This window comes from Pectinophora gossypiella, chromosome 2, assembly GCF_024362695.1.
Source record: "Pectinophora gossypiella chromosome 2, ilPecGoss1.1, whole genome shotgun sequence".
NCBI classification, from domain to species: Eukaryota; Metazoa; Arthropoda; class Insecta; order Lepidoptera; family Gelechiidae; genus Pectinophora; species Pectinophora gossypiella.
This window is the reverse complement of record NC_065405.1, coordinates 17,373,817-17,397,991: the sequence shown is the minus strand read 5'-3', so window position 1 is coordinate 17,397,991 and position 24,175 is coordinate 17,373,817. Positions and strand designations below refer to the sequence as shown.

The window sequence follows — 24,175 nt, the reverse complement described above, 5'->3', positions numbered from 1 at the left end:
CTCGATAAAAGTACTGTATGTATGTCTGTAGAAATAACTCGAAGTTCCTCTTCGTGCATTACGTTATGTACGTCTGTGGAAATAACTCTAAGTTAGTCTCTGTGAAGTACTCTATGTACGTCTGTGGAAATAATTCTAAGTTAGTCTCAGTACTCTATGTACGTCTGTGGAAATAATTCTAAGTTCGTCTCTGTAAAGTACTCTATGTACGTCTGTGGAAATAATTCTACGTTCGTCTCTGTCAAGTACTCTATGTACGTCTGTGGAAATAATTCTAAGTTCGTCTCTGTAAAGTAGTTTCTGTCCGACTGTAGAAAGACGTTTAAGTCTGTCTCGGTAAACTCTATGTACGTGAAAAGTAGTCGGTTAAATCGACTGGATAAACCGATGGAACAGTTTGGAGTGTAAAGGTAATTGTGGAAATCGACTTGGGGATTACATCCTGTTAAACATTACAGATATGACATAAGCGATATTTAGATAACTTTAGTTTTTTACGCATAATGGGCCATCTTAGAGTCTGAACCCACTATCTTCAGTTTTGACTTTTAAGTGATTTGTGGCTCTGTTTAACCTTATTGTCTGTCTGTCCATGAATACAAACTAAAAGCCTTTTCCACTGTCTCGTTAAAAAGTTGCACAAAACAGTGAGCAATACCATTTAGTAGTTTAACTCAGTGAGAGGAAGTTTGGAATTCCTTCACTTGAAATCAAATCGTTTAAAAGCTTCGTGCACGTATCGAATTACTGTTTCAACTGTAGTCGGTTGATTTAACTAAAACTATTGGATTTGAAATGTTAATAGTTTAAGTGACTACTTTCTCTTTGACTAAGCGATTATCCCGATAGATTTTTTTGTTACAAAAGCGATTGCCGTCTTTGTTTTCCACTGAAGCGAAAGAACGAGAAAGTGTGCAGGCGGGCGTAAAAGTAAACTGGCGCGGAAAGGCGCAAAAGGGCACAGAGAGGCGCGGAAGGGCACACACAGGCGCGGAAGGGCGCAGAGAGGCGCAGAAACGCGCAGAGAGGCGCGGAAGGGCGCAGAAAGGCAGGAAATGGCGCTCGCGCTCGTGTTCGTACGTACGGGAACACGCAAAAAAGAACACCATATCATCTGTGTATAAAAACGTGTTTATACTGCAATTAATAAGTATGATACGGTCATTTAGAGAGAATGAATAAAATTTTAGACAGGGAAGTTCTACTTAACTTGGAATTCTATAAATAGGTTAGGTGAGTAAGTATCTCGTTTTGGCCCACATACCTAGTTCCTGCTTCCTCTAAACAAAATTACCACTTTATTTTGTCTATCTATCTCGAATAATAGTAGCATTTGCAATGTAAATGGATGTAAATAACATCTTAGAAGTGCGCCTCTGTGTTGGATTGCTCCCAAAACGAGGTAACAGCGCAAAGGCAAAGTAGGTAAACAAACTAAGAGCCCTGTTAGCAAACAAATCCGAAATTCTTTACTTTTTCTCTAATAAAATCTCGGGGATAAGACCCGTGGGATTATAGACCATCTTATCCTTAAAAATAAAATTCGTGTTGCCTTTTAACTTGGGAAATAAGTGAAGAAAAACTCAGAATTTAGTTGCCTGATCTTACCGGATTTATCGATCCGCTTTTGAAAGAGCTTGTTAGGTACCTCACACAATTCAGACCTCCTTAACCCCTAATGATTTAGATCTGAAACGAGAGGCAAACGTATACTGAGGATTATCGGAATAGGTTGGTTACATAAACATTGGTTCACAGTATGTGCTTCAGTTTATGTAAAAATATCACAATATTTTAAAAGTAATTTCAATTTCGAACAAAAGCTGAGGCTCCATCAAAACACGGTCAAAGAGTGAAAGAGATGTTAGTTACTATCGGCACACACTGGACACTCTATACAAAAATTCACACACGAGAGAGTAAGTGCGTACGAGATACTGTCCGCACGCTCTACCCTTAGAAATTAAGACCTAAAGGGAGTGAGGTCAGCGCCCGATTAGAATTGATTAATTATTTACATTTCACGACTATACAGCGCAGAATTATAATTGGACATGTAAAACTTAACACACATAAACTGCCTATACATGTCCCACTGCTGGGCACAGGCCTTACCTCAATCAACCGGAGGGGTTGGTTGGTAAGGACTTTTCAGGCTTGAACACCTGATTGTCCGAAAAAGTTAGATGATTCCGTGCTTCGGCGGGCACGGTAAGCCGTTGGTCCCGACTATTAGCCGTAAAAACACCTCCACCAATCCGCAGTGGAGCAGCGTGGTGGAGTATGAAAAGTATGAGTGGAGTATGAAAGTATGAAAAGACACAAATCATTTTAGCAAAAAAAAATGCAGTTTCGTCAGTTTGCAAGGTCAGCCACGATATAAGTAGTTTGTGTTGCTGTTCTTTATTTGAAACCTATCTGTCTACTTTTCTTAGTTCACTGTGACAAAGTAATCATCTGAAACAATTTTCTGACCTGAGACACCCTGAAAAATTACATTACATAAACATTCATAAACAGCCTAATGTACAGCACCATTGCTCAAAAAATATGCAAATCTAGACTCACGCATAATCAAAAAATATGTCTTGAAATTATTACTGAGTCCTCAGCGCTCCCAAATCATTCTATAATAAATTAAGACTACATAATGCAACAAAAAACGGAACATTGAAACATTAATTCGATACCTATTCGCCGTTTTTGTGGGCTTCACTCTAAAGTGAAAAGATCAAACCTGATTGATTCTTGCTTTTAGGAAGACAAATTGATAGCCAATTTTTTCTCGAAATAACAATTTTGAAAAAGTCCGATGTTTTTTTAAATCCCCAATTTATTGGCTGTGGAACCAAGTGAAAGTATAACAGACTTAGGGTCCTATCTTACTAGGATATCATGGTAACCATCAGGACAACCGTTTCGTCACCTACAGAATGTACCCAGTTTTATGAACAATACCTCACCAGCATAGCTTACATGCGTAATAAAATTATCGATCGATTCAGTAAATTTTGTCGAAATGGATAAGTTTTTTTTTTCTCTAGCATGCGTGCCACGTAATTGAGTTCTTATTTAGTGTTGAAAACATATAATATATTTTAATATTTTTAAATATGGAAACACTATTGTGATTACATTCATTCGCGGAGCTTTCGCTCGCTCCTTGTCTCAATACAACACATGACAAGACGCTGCTGTTTCATTTCATAAATATAATAAATAAATAAATAATTTCAACGTCCCGACACCCAAGGATTTCTTCATTTAGACAGAACGACGTAGGTTCACATATTAGCAACAATCGACAAAACTACATAATTATATCGTCAGAATCGAGAAAATGACACACGTACATACATACATACATAAACTCACGCCTATTTCCCACCGGGGTAAGCAGAGACTATAGAAAATGACCGTGCCAACATTTTATCACTTTGCGCATGTTAGCCCTACTTGTATCTTGAGAGTTGTGTAACCACCAAGAAATGCCAACCGTCTGCAAATTAGCAGAAGCACTTGCAGTTTTATTGCAGTTGTTAAAACTGCATCAACACTGCAAATCAACTGCAATAGAAACTCATTACAACCGGGCAGCTAGCCTGCCAGCTACAGTTTAAAACTGCACACTGACTGCAAACGCATTGCGCAGTTGGTTTTCAGTTCAAATGCAGTTATGCAAACTATAATAGCTGGTTGGCATTTAAAATGCAGTCACAGTTTCCAACGAGTATTCGAGAATATTCTTCCAAAACACGAGTGTTCGAGCGTGTTTAATGAAAATAGAGCATTACTGTCTTGGGAAATCTTCAATGTACTAAGTCTAGTACTTACATTGAAGATTTCCAGTCGGAAGCAAGATAATTTTATATTCACCTTACATATATATTATCGAAACTAGATACTACCAAATTAATGGTTCCGTAGCTCATAACTTAAACACAAACAGCGTACGTCCCTAAACCAACAAATCACAGTCTTCATAATAATATTAATAATTTCTGGTGATATCATCAGCGGTGCCGTTGGTCCCGGCTGCATTAGCAGTCGTTAATAACCACCAATCCGCACTGGGCCCGCGTGGTGGTTTAAGGCCCGATTTCCCTATCCATCCATAGGGAAGGCGCGTGCCCCTGCAGTGGGGACGTTAATGGGCTCGTGATGATGTGATGACCATCAGCGATATGACTTACCCTGACATGTCCGTACTTGATGGTGAAGTAGACGATGAAGGGTAGACAGGAGATGACGAGACAGGCCAAGGCGAAGATGGTGGTTCGTACAACCCAGTTCAAGGCAGCCACACACGGTGACCCGTCCACGCAAGCCTCACAACCCTCGGCACACGGAAGACATTCGAACCCCAAAGCTGTGGCGTACACGTTTTTTTGGTTCTGTAATGAATATAAACGGGGATAATTAGTACAACGTTAACATAGCATCACCTTTGAAGGGGACTGCCAAGACATCTGCTTGGATAAGGAACTGTGGAAGAGGACAAGGGAAGCCTTTGCTCAGATGTGGGACACGACAGGCCAGAAACATAACTTAAACAGCCTACATCTACATCTGCTTATATGTATACATCTCCCTTCTGGGCAAAAGCCTTCTTTCAATCAACCAGAGGAGTTTGGAGCACACTCCACCACGCTGCTGGTTTTTGTTACCTGATATAAATAAATAGATCTAACAACCCATATAAGAGAAGAAGAAGAATTATGTAGTTACCAGCAAATGCTTCTCATATTCCTCTTCGATCTCGCTGCCGTTGTAGTAGCGATTGGCAGCCGTCGTGTTGGGATAGTAGAAGCCTCGCTTGCAGAGACAGCGGTAGGAACCCCGCCTGAACCCGAGACCGGGGACCGGAACACACTAAGGAAATATAACATGATAATAATATTTTTTGGATTACTCATTGTAATCTAGTGGGTAGAAAGCAGAGAAGAGCCGTGGTAGCCCAGTTGGTAGAACGTTTGCCTCTTACTTGTAGGTCGTAGGTTCAAAGCCAGCACAGGCCTAAACCAATGATTGTCGATTTTTTTTCGAATTCATGTTTGGATCATAAATGATTATCACGTGCTCAGCGGTGAAGGAAACATTGTGAGGAAACCGACATTCCCGAGCAATGTATTTTCGGAGGTATATGACCTAACCTGTATTGGGGTGGTTTTCCCTTCGCGGGTTGGAAGGTCAGACAGGCAGTCGCACAGTTGGAAGAATGCCTGTCTCTCACTGTAGGGTCGCAGGTTCGAATTGCACGAAAGAATATGTAGTGTAATAAACCTTCTGAAAGGGTTTTTTGTATATACAATCATCCGTCCCTTTCCTTTTCGGCGGATAATAAAATGACAGATATACCTTAAAATAAAATTAGATAGTGTTTACAGGTATTAGCACCATTGAATAGGAATTACATACATAGGGGTTAATTTGATAACCTCTTTTATTTGAAGTTGTTTAAAATAGTACGCAGAGGCAGTAGCAGGGAACGATTTGACTTTTTGTAACATTTAAAATTGTTCGAACGTGACTAAAAATTGAGTGGCGAAAAAATATAGCTTGGCGCCCATTGAGTGCTACTCGATTCAAAGATGATTTTAACTATAACGAATTTATACATCGAAATTACACCAAGCTAAATAAAATCCGCAACTAAATTTCTTTTGAAAAACTTTTTTTTTGTCGTGACTGTAGTGATTGTAGATATAAGGCTCTCACCCGGATTTTTAAAAACCTAGAGGAACCAGCAGAGGGCGTATCGAGTAAATCCAAGTAAAAGCTAGTAAAATATGTACATATTTGAAATGTATAAATTAAGCCCTTTCATGGTGATAATACACTACTACACGGAAAAAAAATTTTTTCCTCAATTTGTCCTCAAGAGGGCGCCACATTGAATTAAGCGTCACGTCACATAGCCTATGACAGTCAAGACGCTTCTAGTGACACCTCATTTATTAAATTCTGACAGGTGGTTTAGAAGTGAGATGCAAGCATACATAGCGGTTAAACACATAACTCTCATTTTTGTTTCCCCAGTCGGGTGATTAATAGGCCCGCCGCAAACCAGCCACTCAAAGACATAGAAACATTTAATTAGCGTCTTTGAATTATTATCATACATCCATGATACATAAATTAGCAAATCAAACATTACCCACTCAAACAAAGCCCAAGCATCACAATGAGAATTCAGTTGTTTAGTCTACCTCATTTCTATACCAAAGTAACCTCATTTTCGTCAAATAATATAAGAGAAACTAGTATTCCGTCCGCGGCTTTACCTACATGTAATATCAACTTAAGATTTACAGTATTTTTTTTTCGTACGTAATAAGGTAAGGTCACATTGGCCCCGATTCCTGCAGACACCTCCCAATTTTATAAAATACTTTAAGTTATACCTGTCATTTTCTTATCCGCCGAATAGGAAAGGGTCGGATGATTGACAACTCTTAATTTTAGGAAGAATGAGTAAACGAATGAATAACCCGGGCGAATCAAAAAGGTATCTCGCTGGTATGCAAACCGTTTGACGTGTGCTGTCAACTTAATTCTGTCGGGTTATTGGCCAATGTAAAATTTTTAGACGGTTGTTTTAGATTTGTGCTTAAAATTGACGCGTGTTCCATAAATTTTATGCTTGTCGATTACCCGTCCCTTTCCTTTTCGGCGGATAAGCAAATGACAGATATAACTTAAAATAAAATTAGATGGTATTTACAGGAATTGACACCATTATCTACATACATCCACATTCATCCTTATACTTTTAAATAAGCCGTAGTAGTAAGGTGTATATTTTTATCATTGTCACTGTCATATTTCATACTCATTTACAACTTGACTAAGTTCTGTTGAAGAAGCTGGTACTTCTTCTATCGTGTGGTTGTGAGATGAATCACCAACCACATCGATTCTGGTGTCAGGGTTATTATTGAGCCGCCAAAGGCCCCTGACGTGGCTCATGTAACGACTACTTACTTAAATCAGTAAGTAGTAAACGGGACTAACGGCTTAACGTGCCTTCCGAAGCACGGATCATCTTACTTTTTACACAATCAAGTGATCAGCCTGTAATGTCCTAACCAAACTAGGGATCATAAAGTAATTTTTGTGATATGTCCCCACCGGGATTCGAACCCGGGACCTCCGGATCGTGAGCCCAACGCTCAACCACTGGACCACGGAGGAAGAAGCTGACAAATTTCTGTTGAATAGTTTGATAAAGACTAGATACTATCCAGTTAGACCACTAGATTTCGCAGCTTCCATTTCGTCGACTAAGGGCGAAGTCTAAGCATAGAATAAGGAATAATACTGCGTATAGAACGGCAACTCTCCGCTCCCCACCAGCGGCTGTGCTAGGTTTACCTCACCCCCTCGAACATAACTTAGTCTTGAATCGTATGGCGTCAGACGTCACCGTACAGATGCGCGTGTACGATAACGTCAAAGTTAAGTGTCTGTGTAAAACGAGGTGTTTTGTGTGAAGTATCACTGTGGTCTAAGCTAAAGCGGTCAATCTGCTAGCGACAACAAACGCTTCAAGACCCTGATACCGATCCCGCCGGCGTGGTCGACGGTTTCCATCAGAGCTTATCGCTCGAACGTCGACTCATTACGGCTAACATACGCAGCGTGATAAAATTTTGTCACGGTAATTTTATCGATTCTGACGATATATTATGTCGTTATGTCCATTAGTCCTAATATGTGAACCCGAATAAATAATATCGTTCTGTCAAAATATAAAAAAAATAACGTGCCACTCATGTTAGGAACAAAACACACATATCAATTTCGACAAAATTCATTGAATCGATACATAATTTTATCTTGTAGCCCTACTGGACGTCGTTTGAAAGGGTTTTGAACCCTTTGAAAAGGTCGATAAACTCTTGCAAATATAATCCTCTAAGCCCATCCATCCTTTCATCTCTTCCTGAGCCCAGGTTTGCACCTAATAGGGCACCCGCAGGCCTGGTGTCTTAAATTTACTACCGGGTGAGCGCCCTCAGCTCTCCTCATTTCATGTCTACATTAAGTAAAAAAAATGTAGGAGACTTTATTCTACGCATCGACGCTGTCCTCAACCATAATGGAGATATATCATGAAACAATACAGGGTGTTAGTGACATCGTAACTAATATTGAAGGGGATGATACAGATCATGATTCTGAGTTAATATCAAATGGAATTACCCACCGCAAAATTCATGACATTTTTTAAATTTCTTTAAATTATTCTAATTCTATACTTTTGCGGTCGAAAATTCCACTCGATATTAGAATAATGAGTTGAATCACCCTTTCAATATTCGTTACGATGTCAATAATGCCGTGCACATACATACAGATAGCCATATAAGATAGCCATATAGGTATTGGTGTTGTCCTGTCGGAAAAATCATGAATTCTTTTTTTAAAATTATTTTCAGTTCCATACTTTTGCGGCGGAAAAATACACTCGATATTAACTCAGAATAATGAGCTGAATCATCCCTCTCAATATTCGTTATGATGTCACTAACCACCCTGTATATTTAAAAACACAATTCATTGACCTGTAATTAAGTGATTGCATAATGTAAACTGTGAATATTGTCAGATTCTACAATAAATAAAAATCCGCAGACTGAACAATAACGAAATTGTATAATTTGGAATATTTGTTCGATCCTGAATTGAATTCGTGCTTTTATCCATTCCATTGGTTCAGCTGCTCGTATTGAATTTGTTTCGTCAGTTCATTGCTGGAACGCAGTTAACTGTTCCTCAATGGTTTCATTTGTAAAAGAACTGCCAGGTGCAAGTCGGATTCGCACACAAGGATCCCGTACATTTGTCTTATATAAAATTCAGTATAATTGAACATTAGTTTGATGGGCACCTTTGCGCCGGGAATGACACGAAGTGGATTATTTGAACATGACGCATGTGCACATAGACGCTAATTCATTAATGTTGGATAAATTTAAAAATCATTTAATTACAATTTTGTATCTATGTGTAATTAGACTAAGTTATTATTAATAAATAAATAATTTAAATTGTACATTGTTTTAAGTTTACGCGGTTATTATCATAATTAAAACACATAATAACGGGTTCCCTGATTTAAACGCGGTAAGAACCCGTTATTATGTGTTTTAATCAGTATTATTGTGTTATATAATGCAAAGAAGAAGATGCAGTATAAGTATCATTTTTTTTTTATTAAATTTAAAAAAATAACTACACTAGTAAGAGACAAAAAAGGAAAAAAGAAAAGGGAAAAGGTTAACATCGTGTCTTATAGGGAAGTCAAAGAATTGGCCTTTGATAGACTGGAATGCTTCACCGATAAGAGCGTTGCTCTTAAATTGATGATGATGAGTAAGAGACATCGTTATTTTATTTACTTACATAATCATATTACTCCGTCATTGGTCCGATTCCAGTTTACACCATCTAATATTATTTTAAGTTATATAATCTGTTGTTTTATCTGTTATTGTTCTTATGTTATGGGCGATAGGCTGATCCCTTATTACCATAAGGTTCATCATATCCAGCTTACGACATTGTATCAACAGTGGCTGCAAGTTGTCTTTGATTACTTGTGGCTCTGCCCACCCCATTAGGGATTCCAGACGTGAGTTTATGTATGTGTTTATGTGTATCTGTTGTTTTCTTATATGCCGAAAAGAAAGGGACGGGTAATCTAGAGGCATAACGTTTATGGAACACAAGTCAATCCTAGGTAGAAAAAACAATTGTCCAATAACCCGACAGATGAAGTTGACAGCTCCAAGAAACGGGTTGCTTATCAATGAGATGCCTATTTGATTTGTTTGGATTATTCATTCATTCATTCCTCATTTAATAATTGAATTTAAAATTAATAGTTGTCATACATCCGTCCCTTTCCTTTTCGGCAGATAAGAAAATAACAGGTATAAATTATAAAAATTTGACGGTGTGTACTCATTTGCACTATTGGTTGATATACCCACTGTAGTTAATTATTTTAGATTCTTCTTTTGGCAAACTTAAATTAGGTCCAACAAAGGACATAGATATCCAACAAAGGAATAGTAAATGATAAACAGATTTCCTTTTAATATTTTGACACGGAACCCTTATAAATGACTTTGGAATTATTCGAGGCTCATTATTCGAGTCATATTTTTGGAGACGATTTGATTTATTATTTAGGATTGTTGTAATTGCTTTTCGTTATACGGTCCGCTGCGCTGGGTTACAAATGGGATTGAGAATCTTAATAGTAATTTTTATTTTTTGTTGGATGAATACAGTAGTGTTGCCAATCGATAGACAATGGATAGTTTAAAAAAGACCAATAGATAGGTTATTAATAGTATTGACGGATCTGTGATGTGTAATGGTAGTATTGATGTGTACCGATAGTATTGGGCTGTGCAACGATAGTATTGATAGTATTAGTGTATCGATAATATTGCTGTGTATCGATACTATTGATAGTATTACCGTGTACAGTACACAGGACTACCATCCATACATACTATCAAGATTGGAAATATTTTATCTATTTGCTGCTCCTAAGTTTATTAAAAATAAAAATATTTTTTAAAGCAATTATTCGTATCCAGCATCAAATTTTCAAATTGTTTGTTTGTTTACAGAAATAAGAACCATTTTTTTTGTTTAATATCTTTATATATTTATAAATAAAGAACTTTTTTCTTAATTCTTAGTAAAAAAAAATCAAGAAAAATACGTAATGCTACAAAGAAAAGCCGTATCTGGCTAGATGCGCTCTTTCAACTTTGTTATACCATATGCGCAATACTATATTGCTGTGTACCGATGGTAGTGCTGTGCAACGATAGTATTGCTGTGCATCGATAGTATTGATAGTATTACTGTGTACCGTACACAACACTACCATCGTTACACAGCAATACTATATTGCTGTGCACGAACTTATTACTGTGTAACGATAGTATTGCTGTGTAACGATAATATTGATCTAAATGAGCTATCGATACTACTGTTTTTTTTTCTATCAGTCTATTGACAGACTAGTTTCACATATAAACTACGCAAAGCTATTTTAGTCCTTTGTTATTCGCATTAAGGAACAAAATAAATCGAAATGTTTCTACCGGATTGGCGAAATATTTACAATAGACGTGGAATGCGAAAGGTGGATGTCCGCAGATGGAATTCCAGGGTGAAATGATGCGGGTGAAGCGGTGGTCCGGAGGGGTGAATTGGAGTAGTGTGGGTTCATTGCAATCCATTACAAGGATTATTTAAATCGGAAACGTTTCGTTGCGATGTTTTTACATAATGCATAAAATCACACCTATTCCCCAGTATAGTAGACAGAGACCCCTCAAAGCTTTCATTTCCACGGCATTTGTTCTATTTTCATGGTTCTTCTGCCAAACCCAACATTTACTGCCGTAGTGTCGGAACTAAATATTAATGTAATGTGTGTATACTGGGTGTTAGTGACATCGTAACGAATACTGAGAGGGATGATTCAGACCATGATTCTGAGTTAATATCTAGTGGAATTTTCCGTCGCAAAATTCATGAAATTTTGAGTTTTGTTTTTAATTATTTTCAATTCCATATTGTGCTTTTAGCTGCATAGAACCCAAATTTCAATAAAAAAAACAATAATGACAAATTATCGAAAATTTTCGATGTAATGGAGACAACAGCTGCTCGAACGGGTCAACGGCCACACGCACCGCGCCGCGCGCCCCGCTCCGCACGCCCCGCTCCGCGCGCCCCGCGCCGCACGCCGGCGGCGCGGCGGCGGCGCGGCGGCGGCGCGGCGGCGGCGCGGCCTACAAAGTAGGCACTACGAACCGAACCTATTTCTTTCTCTGTCTATCGTAAATTATAAATTTATTTTATTCTTATTCTTAAATGGACGGATAATCAACAGGCATAAAATTTATGGAATACACGTCAATTTTAAGCAGAAATCTAAAACAACCGACAGAATTAAGTTACCAGCGAGATACCTTTTTGATTCGACCGGGTTATTCATTCATTTACTCATAGGAATCAGGGCTATTATCTACCTAAAACAGTTGAAACAGTAAATAATTGTATTCTTTGTTGTCATTAGAATAACTAACAACCAACTAACACAACCACCACAGTTAGGTAATTAGTTACCTACTATGTCAACCATCCACCAACTTAGTATGTAAGTACCTACGCAAAACCTCGCTACACAAAAATCGAGCGAGATCGCGTCTAGAATTGGGCGGACACTCCGCCAGAGTGTTGCCTATCGATATTCTATCGATACCTAGTTAAAAAAAAACCAATAGTAGGTACCTATCGATAGATCTTTTAGATCAATACCCATTATTGTTACAAAGCAAGACCTATCGGTACTATCGCTAGTATCGATCTAAATGTACTATCACTACTTTCGATAGTTTAGACAATTTTCAAGTTCAACAATTGATAATCTACCTATCGATAGTTCGGCAACTCCGCCGCGTAGGCAATGTCGGCATGTTCAAAGAAAAAAATTGTCCGAGAGGAGTGATCTTATTTTTCTTGTTACATGTTGGTACCGTACCAAGGTACTAAGTACTAAGTTATTCGTGGTTTTAAATCTCATTGTTAAATCATCAGTAAAGAACTAATTAAACCTATCCTGTTCTGTGTACAATATTCATGTAACGGCTACGTGCTTACATAAGTACCTAGTAGACGGGAGCAACGACTTAACGTACCTTCCGAAGCACGGATCATTTTACTTTCGGACAATCAGGTGATCAGCCTGTAACGTCCCAACCAAAGGCCTTATAAACAGATTTTTGTGATATGTCCCCACCGGAATACGAACCCGGACCCTCCGCATCCCATCGCTCAACCACTGGACCACATAGGCCAAGAAGGTTCTAAGACATAATTAAAGGATCCTGGGACGCAAGACCTCCGAGTTAGGGCTTGTTTGATCTGTCTTGATGGATACTCGGACGTGAATAGCCTCACGGATCAAGGGCAACGCGCGCCAATAAAGTAGGCATTACGAACAGATACTAGGTATTTCTTTGAGTTGATAGGTATCAAGTGAAGTTTCCTGTCGCCAAATTCATAAAAAAAATAGATTTTTTTCAGTCCCATATTGTGTTTTAAGCTGCATAGAACGCACATTATATTATATATAGCTACAAACCCATGTACTGACTGACTGACTCACTGACTCACTGACTCACTGACAGGGTTGTTCTCCCAGAAGGAGCGTCGGGGGGTAAAAATGATGTATGGGGGGTATGATCTGGATCTCCCGGTGAGTATGGGAAAACTTCGAGATCATGGAAAACTGCTCCGCATCAGGGAGACACCCTACAGTCTGGCGCAACTATTATACCTGGATCAATTTTTTTTTCGCAAAACCTACTTAAATCTTGGTCAAATCCAATCCCCGGTGAAAAAAAAACCAAAATGGCGGAAAAACAAGATGGCCGCCATACAAAATTTTGTTTTTTCAGAAAATGTCTCGGAGGTAAAAATGATGTATGGGAAGTGTGATCGGAAGATCACGTGGAGTACGTAAAAGCTTCTTGATCTTCAAAAACTGCTCCGCATCAGGGAGACACCCTACGGCCTGGTGAAACTATAAAACCTGGAGCAATGTTTCTTTCGCATAACATATTTAAATCTTGGTCAAATCCAAATGCTGGTGAAAAAAAATCAAAATGGCGGAAAAACAAGATGGCTGCCATACAAATTTTTCGTTTTTCCTGAAAATGCCTCGGGGGTAAAAACTGTGTATGGGGATGTAATCGGAGTGTCTTGTCGAGTACGGAAAATGTTCTCAATCTTCGAAAACTGCTCCGCATCAGGGAGACACCCTACGGCCTGGCAAAACTATAATACCTGGAGCAATATTTTTTTCACGAAACCTATTTAAATCTTAGTCAAATTTAGTTGCCGGTGAAAAAAAATCAAAATGGCGGAAAATCAAGATGGCCGCCATACAAAATTTAGTTTTTCCAGAAAATGTCTCGGAGGTAAAAATTATGTATGAGAGGTGTGATCGAAACGTCAAGCTGAGTATAGAAAAACTGTTCGATCTTGAAAAACTGCTCCGCATCAGGGAGACACCCTACGGCCTGGCAAAACTATAAAACCTGGAGCAATTTTTCTTTCGCGAAACATATTTTAATCTTGGTCAAATCCAATCCCTGCTGAAAAAAAACCAAAATGGCGGAAAAACAAGATGGCCGCCATACAAAATTTTCGTTTTTCCCGAAAATGCCTCGGGGGTAAAAAATGTGTGTGAGGGATTTGATCGGATCGTCATGTTGAGTATTGAAATACTGCTCGATCTTCGAAAACTGCTCCGCATCAGGGAGACACCCTACGGCCTGGCGAAACTATCGCACCTGGAACTTTTTTGTTTTCACAAAGCCTATTAAAGTCTTAGTCAAATTTTATCGCCAGTGAAAACAAAAAACAAAATGGCCGAAAAACAAGATGGCCGCCATACAATTTTTTGTTTTTCCAGAAATCTGTCTCAGAGGTAAAAATGATGTATTGGGGTGTGATCGGAACGTCATCTTGAAAAACTGCTCCGCATCAGGGGTCACTCTACGGCCTGGCAAAACTATAGCACCTAGAACTTTTTTGATTTCACGAGACCTATTTAAGTCTTGGTCAAATTCTATCGCGGTAAAAAAATGGTGGGAAAACAAGACACGCGAGCAGCTTGCTGCGAGCGAACCACGCGACATCTAGTTTAAAATAAACAAATAAAAATTACTAATTATTAAATTTTATCAATGTCATCAATAATAATAATAACGTATCTACAACTTCAGCTATGCGCAGGTGAATAGCCGGCGCACGGGTCAAGGGCAACGCTCGCCAATAAAGTAGGCATACGAACAGATACTATTTCTTTCTCTGTCACTTGCACCATAAACATACTTCTCTCTCTCTCTCTAGTCGTCGACTCGACTCGGCCGCGGCCGGTGCGTCGTCGGCGCCCTTAGTCGGCGCCTTTGATGCTTTGCGCTAACGCCGCCGCCGCGCGCTTCCGCTCAGTCGAATACTAAGCTTGACCCGAATCGCGTGATGTTTTTCGAGGATATTTTTTTCGTGTTTGTGAGTGTTTGTTTCATTCTGTAAATGAGTAGTGTCGACTATGATGATAGATCATAGACCATTTACTGCGCAAAAGTATGGAAGATTGTTGATGTTTATTAAAGCAGCAAGGTGTTGTGTTTGTGAGTGCGTGTGATACCTACCTACCGCGGAGGAAACGCGATGTTGCATACCTACGTGACGTGACATGTTCTAGGGTACCTACCTAGGTACTTCATCCGAAGGAATAACAATTAAGGTAAGGCAAGAGTAGGGTTTTTATTGTTAATAAGTTAGGAACGTTTTAATAACTGGTAGGTAGGTACCGTGCGTGAAAAATCGTGGCAGTAGGTGTTCTACTTTAACAAACAACATTTTTAAACGTTGAACCACTAAGCATCTAAATACAAGAGAATGAAAACTCCTACCTAGATATCAACATCGTATCACGCACGCGTAACGTAGCCGCGCGTAAGTTTAGCGTCTGTGTGGCGCGTTGTTCGACTTACATTGCGGCACAGTAAAAATTGAAAATCTTAATTAAACATTTGCGACAAGAAAAACACCCACCATCATTTTTAGTACAATAAAATAGGCGTTCCATTTTTTTTTTCGTTACGATGTCACTAACACCCTGTATAAATAAATTTATATGTGTGTCGTAGATTTTAGCTATTATTAATAATAATAAAAACACTTTATTGCACACAAATTGACAAAACATTATTATTATCATTATTATTATTAGCTAGACGACAGTACAGCCAGACGTGCCGTCTTCGACACTTGCTTGTTGCTCACAGACGCAAGCAGAGTCTATTCACTTGACATTAACATCATCATCCTCCTGCTCTCAGCTTACTCTGTGAGGTCGGCACAACATTATATTCTTCTTCCATTCATTTCTGTCAGTCGTCACTGACTGACTGAGAAAATCAGTCAGTGACGACTGACTTCTCCAGTCAGCCAACCAGTGACGACAGACTTTCCCAGTCAGCCAGTCAGTGACGACTGACTTTCCCAGTAAGCCAGTCAGTGACGACAGTCTTTCTCAGTTAGCCAGTCAGTGACGACAGACTTTCTCAGTCAGCCAGTCAGTGACGGCAGATTTTCTCAATCAGCCAGTCAGTGACGACAGATTTTCTCAATCAGCCAATCAGTGACGACTGACTTTCACAATCAGCCAGTCAGTGACGACTGACTTTCACAATCAGCCAGTCAGTGATGACTGACTTTCCCAGTTAGTCAGGCGGAAGGATATGTCATGCCACCTCAGTTAATTTTCTGTCACTTGACATAACATAATTCTTATAAAGATAACATAAAAAACGCAGCATGACGCCTGGACTCTCGAAGGGGTAGGCGGAGGTATATATTAATACACTCATTCCTCACCAGCCATTTTAAAGTCCCAATTGCGTAGTTCTCGTAAACAATAACCTGAAGGTTTGTCAAACACGTGTAAATAAGTAACAAAGGAAGGGATAGTGTACATAATATTTCAGTTAAAGGAAATTTTGAGAAAAACTTCTTGGGTGGCCTTGGCCAACTTTCCTCGTCTGAATACTTAATAACAGTGTGGTGGAATTATCCAGTATTTATATTAAAGCAAATACAAGCAACAATTATTGTCACAATCCGTCATAATGATTCGAAATTCAAACAAACTGGTCCAAATCTGGTTGGATTTTTAGGTTTTTTTTTACTTTTGATGGGTTTTTTCTTGGCACCAGACTTGCCTGAAGGCATTGACGAGACCTAAGATGGAGCGAGCTCGCCCAGAAGGTGCCTGTTCACTCTGGCCTTGGTTTTTCTTGGTAAGCCCGTGAAAACGGTATTATAACGTTAGGGAGATCATGATTTCCTAATTTTTCCATATAAGGAATTGCACCTGGGAACACTGATGAGTCACGAGTCACTGTGGTCTTGTGGTATATTGGCTTTCTTCTCAAACGGAGAGCGCTGGTTCAAACCTGGACCGGACTTGCACCGATGAGTTATTAATTTATCTTAAGTGCAGTTTCCACTAACACAGTTTACTCGACCATTATAGACGGCGATACGGCTCACCACCTATCACGTTGGTCTAATAGAAAACTCGGTGAGGTGTGTGTACTTAATCCTTGGCCTCTGTGGTCCAGTGGTTGACCGTTGGACTCATGGAGGTCCCGGGTTCGAATCCCGGTGGGGACATATCACAAAAGTCACTTTGTGATCCTAGAGATGTTTACGACATTAGAGGCTGATCACCTGATTGTCTAAAAGTGCGATGATCCGTGTTTCGAAGGGTACGTTAAGCAGTTGGTTGCGGCTTTTATTTACTTAAGTAAATATCTAGTCGTTACATGAGTTATGTCTGGGGCCTTTGGCGGTTCTATAGTAACCAAGGACACCAGGGTTTATGAGGTATCGAATTCTTTGGACAGATTGCGCGACGGTGGTGACGCTACCATGGTTAGTTACTTAGATACGACCCTAAGTTCTAAGTTATTAATAACCGTATGCTGATAGGGGATCAGCCCAGCGTTCATTATATGATCCATTATGAAAGGAAAGACACTATTCTTCCAAGATGACCTATTCTGAGAAGGCACATTAAGCCGTTGGCCCCGGTTACTACTTACTGACTGTACGTAGACGTTACATGAGCCATGTCAGGGGCATATGGCAGCTCAATAGTAACCCTGACACCAGGTTTGATAAGATCGGTCATTGACCTCACCCACACGAGAGGAGATTGGCCGAACGTTCCATTTATTTGAACGTCCAGAAGGACATTCAATTATGTTATTTGTAACGAAGTATACGCAGTCGCTAATACCTTGATACTTTGTAACATCTAAAGTCCGGTGCTAAACAGTACATTACATAATACCTATCGAGTAATAGGATTATGTGATCGACAGGACGTAGAGTATATCGGATAATCCGACAAATGTGGGTAACGCTAACGGTAGTGCTTGTTTCCTGAAAGATATTAGCAGTACAAAAATTGCCCTGGGGTTTATCCAGTTTTGTTTTGGTTCCGCTTACCTATTCTTTCTTTACTTTTTACCCGACTGCGGCATAGTAAACAGAGGATTACGTGTTTCACCGCTCTGTAAGTACCTATGTATGTATACAGGGTGTTAGTTACATCGTAACGAAAATTTTGAAAGATGATTCAGGCCATGATTCTGAGTTGATATCAAGTGGAATTTTCCGTCGCAAAAATATGAAACGGAAATAATTTAAAGAAGGATTATATTTGAGAAAATTAGTGGACTCTAGTGGGCCGATAGCGATAAGGGCTGAATGACGGAAATCGTCGACCATGGCAGGGTCGGGGTATTGAAGTATTTGCTGTCGTGAGCTAATCCGCCTCTATGCAAAGGGTCTGCCGCTCACTTTACAAGCTCTGACTACTTACCAACCAATTTGTTTTTACAATCTGACCTATCCACCCAAAGGTCAATAGGATGATCTAGAACGAAGATCAACAAGCCCTAACAGACATGTAAAATGGTTTTCAACAAATTCACCGGCGTATATTTACAAAGTTAGCGTTAAGAACGTTAAGTTTCATTCGGTCTTTGCTTAAGTATTTAAGCGCTCAGCGAGAACCGAGCACACACAGAGAAAAAAGATTTTACGGAGAATTCTCAGAATTTTATTATTTAAACCTATTTTGACTTGGTTGGAGAGCTCTCGACTCGTTTTCAAATAGTCAAGGGTTTTCTGTCTACTCGTATTGTACAGTCGCGTGCAATAATATGTAAACGCATTGTATTTATGTGTAAACAAAATCCCATGATTACTTTAAATACTTTTACATGCTTGACTACAAAAACCCCATGTTGTGATGAGTATTACTTTTGATTTTGTTATTAACTTTGAGAAGCGAGCTACTTTAGCCTAATAAAGTATACTATAAGTAACATAGTGATTAAGTGTGGCTATACAAAATACCCACAGTAAGTGTGTAAGTAATATTAATTTAAATAAAGAATTTCCAAAAAAACAAAAAAACAAACTTTAAATACTTTACGTTATAGTAATCCAAAATAAAATAAAAACACATTTTCACCAGTACAAACATTTTGTATGTACAATAAAAGTGCAAAATATTCAAGCGGTTATTTCAAACGCAAAGCGATGTATGGCAGCGTTCATGCAGAGGCGTCGTCACACGCGTTTGATTGATAACCGATAAAACCACGTTTCCATAAACGAGGCTTTTAATACAATGCGAATATTTATCCTTCATACAAAAACCCACAACCGCCCCTAACATTTATCTGGCCTTACAAAACACTGGCATAATATTTCTTGACGTCCCTTATTTTCCCTTCTTTGCATAGACACGGTTTCAAATAACAATGTAACTTCCGTTACAAATCGAGATCACTTTTCAACGTCAGAACTTATGTACAAAAATTCTCTACAGAGGCATCCGAAATGATTTATGTTCAAATGTGACGGTTACAGACTATTTATAAATGTCACTGTTCAGAAGCCAATAAGAATAAAAGCTATCGATTCTCTTCAAAACTGCTGCGGGGGCAATTTAAGAATATGAGACAATTCAATACAACAGTGACTGTTTTGTTTTTGTGTTTGTCATTTGATGTCACTACATAGTATAAAACAAAGTCGCTTTTTCTGTCCCTAAGCTATATCTCTATGTACGCTTAAATCTTTAAAACTACGCAACGGATTTTGATGCGGTTTTTTTAATGGATAGAGTGATTTAAGAGGAAGGTTTATAAGTATAATAACATCCATTAAATAGTGGAGAAATACTGTTATTATTGAATTTTTTAATGTGATGTCGTAAATAATTTCATTTTTTCTTTAGCATTGCACCCGAGCGAAGCCAGGGCGGGTCACTAGTACCGTATATGAGTCATTGCCGCGACTTGTGCTGAGTGAGGCTCTTTTATCTTAGGACGTCCACCACCACCTTGAGATAATTTCGACAACGTGTTCTGCGGTCTCAATACAGGCACAAGTTGTATAAGCCATTGTCAAAATTAACGCTTGCCTCTAATAACTGTTTTCCCATGTGTATAAAAATATGTAATGAATTACCGGATACTTTCAAAGACTGCAAACTCAATAAGTTTCGCGTAGCAGTTAAACTCTGGCTTGCAGATAGATGCTTTTACAGCGTAAAAGAATATTTAGATTACAAGTAACAGGTTTTATGTGTATAATTGAAAGCATGTATTAAGTGTGTAGATTATTTGTAAAATTGATATTATTATTTGTTATTGTTTTTAAATAATCTGTGTGTATGCCTGAAAAGGCAGTATTTGGTGATACTCAATGAAAAATAACACCTGTTTGTAACCTAAATACCATGCACAGAATAAATTTCAATTTCATTTCATTTCACAAATATCTGTCTTGCTTTTTTGTAATTGTTTTAGTGGAAATTTGATATGATGTTGTTGTATTTTTGTGTGTGTGGCGTCCTTTTATAATAAACTAAATTAACTAAAATAAACTAACAGCCTCCGTGGTCCAGTGGTTGAGCGTTGAGCTCACGAACCGGAGGTCCTGGGTGCGAATCCCGGTGGGGACATATCACAAAAATCACTTTGTGATCCCTAGTTTGGTTAGGACATTACAGGCTGATCACCTTATTGTCTGAAAGTAAGACGATCCGTGCTTCGGCACGTTAAGCCGTTGGTCCCGCTTGCTACTTACTGATGTAAGTACGTAGTCGTGACACGAGTCATGTCAGGGGCCTTTGGCGGCTCAATAGTAACCCTGACACCAGGGTTGATGTGGTTGGTATTCCACCTCACAACCCACATGATAAGGAGAAGCCGAAAGCGGAATAAGCGATATCTGTTTCATACCAGGTTGGGGCCTGGTGATCTGTAACACAGGCCTACGCCTATCACAGACACCAGTCTCTGGTCTACTTTATTAACCTGTACCCGTATTCTTTGAATATTGTACTCAAGTTCTAAGCTAGTGAGATAAATAAACATTATTTTTATTTTATTTTTATTTTTATACAAAATCCCGCTCCCTAAATCTATTCTATTTTTTATTCTATTCATTGATACTTGAAATAAAACGGTAACGGTGTAACGGTAAATTTTATTGCAGCACCGCTGCACCGTTACATTGTCGGTGCTTCGTTGTTTTACCTACGCTCCTTGTCCTTTTTATCATTACTTTACATAGCATCACGCGCTGTAACCTCGAAAGGGTAAACAGAGGAGTACAGTTTACAAACACCCACTCTTCGCCAGCTATGTTTAAGACCCAGTAAATGTAACAGGAGGCAAGCCTGTAGCCATTAACCGGACAAATCCTGAAACCACGTGATTTCAATATCTATGATCCAAACATGAATTCAAACTCTTAATAGCCCGGACCCGTAATACTAAGAAGCATGTCACGTATTCTTCGGCTATTACGGATTCTTTTCATTAAATAAATAAATAAATAAAGTGGGAGTGGGCCGGTCAGGTTTGCACAATGCAACATGACAGGTGGGCAAAAGGTGAGCATCAGAATGACTGCCCAAAATGACAGATCAGCTTTAAAATATTACTAACATCCAATACCTTTTAGCTACTATTTAATACCTTTGTATAGATATTTTCTACCTAATTAATAAATAAGAAAATTTATTTAAAAAATGGTCAGTCATTCTGATGTCTGAATGACCACCCACATTTATTATTTACACAATTTTCTTATTTATTAATTAGGTAGTAAATATCTATACAAAGGTATTAAATAGTAGCTAATAAATATTGGATGTTAGTAATATTTTAAAACTAATCTGTCGCATCGGGCAGTCATTCTGATGCTCATGGGCAAAAGCTTTCACGGAGTGGACACCTCTTGGACGCAGAGGCAGGGACAGACACAGGAAGCGATCGAAAAACGACCTGGTCGTGTTTGAGATGGATTAGAGTATACAATAAGATACCTGAAAAAAATAAAAACGGACCGCTCCGCCATAGGTAGGATTTCAGAGGGGCTCCACGTTTTTATTTTAGTCTAATATGTCTAAAAGATATACTAAAATATTTCTGAACTAGAAGTTCAAAATACCTTCTAAATACCCCGAATGGCTAATTACTAATAGTTTTTATAGTATTAGTGATTTTTTAACTTTGAATATTTGCATGCTAATAATAATTAGCAGGTTAGAGATTCTGTACTCTGAACCGGCGTGCGTGTATGAAGCGATTGATGAATGTGGAGGAAGCAAGAGAAGTGTGTCAGGATCGAAGCAAATGGAATTCTATAGTCTCTGTTTACCCCGGTGGGAAATAGGCGTGAGTTTATGTATGTATGTAGAGATTCCGTGACACTGACTTATACCATATTGTGACTCTGAACCTAACTATTCTAAGCGAATAAATTATGTCTGATCGCTCAGGACAGGTAGAAGTGAAAGCTCAGAGGGGAGGCCCTTATCCAGCAGTGGGACAATCCAAGCTGGTACAAAAAATAAAATCAATTGCTCAAAGGCTCAAATGTTGGTGGAATAGGATAGGAGAAGCTAAACATCATAATCATCTCCCTAGCGTTATTCCGTGTCAGTCCGTTCCGTTAGGGTCCGTTTACCTAACCTAAAGATTTGACAGGTCCGGTTTTTAGGGTTCCGTGCGTAAAACGGGACCTTATTACCTATTAAGTACTAAGATTCTGTCCGTCTGTCCGTCCGTCGGACCGTCCTTCCAGTTGATATTTTCACAAATTATGTATTTCAGTTGCCGCTATAACAAAAATACTACAAATAAAATAAAATAAATATTTATATAAATATCCCATACAATAAACGCGATGTTTTTGATAGGAATAATGGCAACAGATAGGCACTTGAAATATTCACGAAATACTGAGTTGTATTTTCACATTAATAATATCAAAAAGATTACATACAATATGAAATTTCTGTACCGAACGAGTCATCTCGCACTTGGCCGGTTTTTTACAGAAGCGTCTGCCTGTCTGATCGTCCAACCCGCGAAGGTAAAAGACATATAATAATTATTACCGAGAATATTGCTAATCAACACCATTTTGCGCTGATTTGGAATTTTTATATTGATTCTAAGAAAATACTTCAGTTTTGGCTGCAGGTGTCGTCATTTCGGAAAATTTTGACACTACAGTACTTAAATAATATAATAATTCGCAAAAAAATTGTACATTAATTATTTTTATTTTTATTAAATTGCCTCTTTGGTATGATTTACATTCAATGGTATAATTTATTATTTATTCCGGAAATTCCATTCCATTACTTAGTAGCCCAGTTGGTAGAACGCTTGCCTCTCACTTTAAGGTCGCAGGTTCGAATCCAGCACAGGCCTAAACCAAGGATTGTCGAATTTGTTTTCGAATTCATGTTTGGATCATAATGATTATCACGTGCTCAGTGATGAGTGGTGAAGGAAAACATCGTGAGGAAACCCACATTCCCGAGACATTTTCGGAGGTACGTGATTTAATCTGTATTAGGCCGGTTTGCTCTTCGCGGCTTGGAAGCTCAGACAGGCAGGTCGCTTCTGTAAAAAACCAAACCTGTCAAATCTACAGGTTAGGTAAGCGGACCCTGTGAAAACGGGCTAATTCTAGGGGGATGATCATTGTATTAAGTTCTTACTAAGCATAAAATTTGTTAACCATTGAATATCATACGCGTACTAGTGCATAGGCTTTTACATTACTAAAAACTAATAACTAAGGCTACATTGTTTTAAGTTTACGCGGTTATTATCATAATTAAAACACATAATAACGCGTTCTTACCGCGTTCCTACCTCTACCTACTACTCCTATAAACGCATTCCTACTTTAAACGCGGTAAGAACCCTTTATTATGTGTTTTAATTATAATAACTAAGGCTTCTTTTACATTAATTTGTGAGGAACAGTCCCGGAGACTTATTTTGATTCGCTCGCCTTCAACTCACGTTCGCAAATACAGGGTGTTAGTGACATCGTAACGAAAACTTTGAGGGATTATTTAGACCATGATTCAGATTTGATATCAAGTGGAATTTCCCGTCGCAAAAGTTTTGAACTCAAAATAATTTAAAAAACCTTAAAATTTTAA

The 24,175-nt window shown here is 38.6% G+C and overlaps 2 protein-coding genes across 2 annotated transcripts in view; one reads left to right on the top strand and one right to left on the bottom strand.

Moving 5' to 3' along the window:
• Positions 1-24,175, top strand: part of LOC126378021 (tripeptidyl-peptidase 2) — a 477,445-nt gene that overhangs the window by 265,170 nt on the left and 188,100 nt on the right. The gene's annotated exons all lie outside the window — the stretch shown is intronic.
• The window catches only part of LOC126375821 (probable G-protein coupled receptor 158), a 122,836-nt gene that overhangs the window by 43,644 nt on the left and 55,017 nt on the right, over positions 1-24,175 (bottom strand). The window contains exons 5-6 of the mRNA XM_050022897.1: positions 4,729-4,872; positions 4,194-4,394 (exon numbers count right to left, since the gene is read on the bottom strand). Of these exons, the coding sequence (XP_049878854.1) occupies positions 4,194-4,394; positions 4,729-4,872 (345 nt within the window). The remainder of the gene's footprint in view (positions 1-4,193; positions 4,395-4,728; positions 4,873-24,175) is intronic.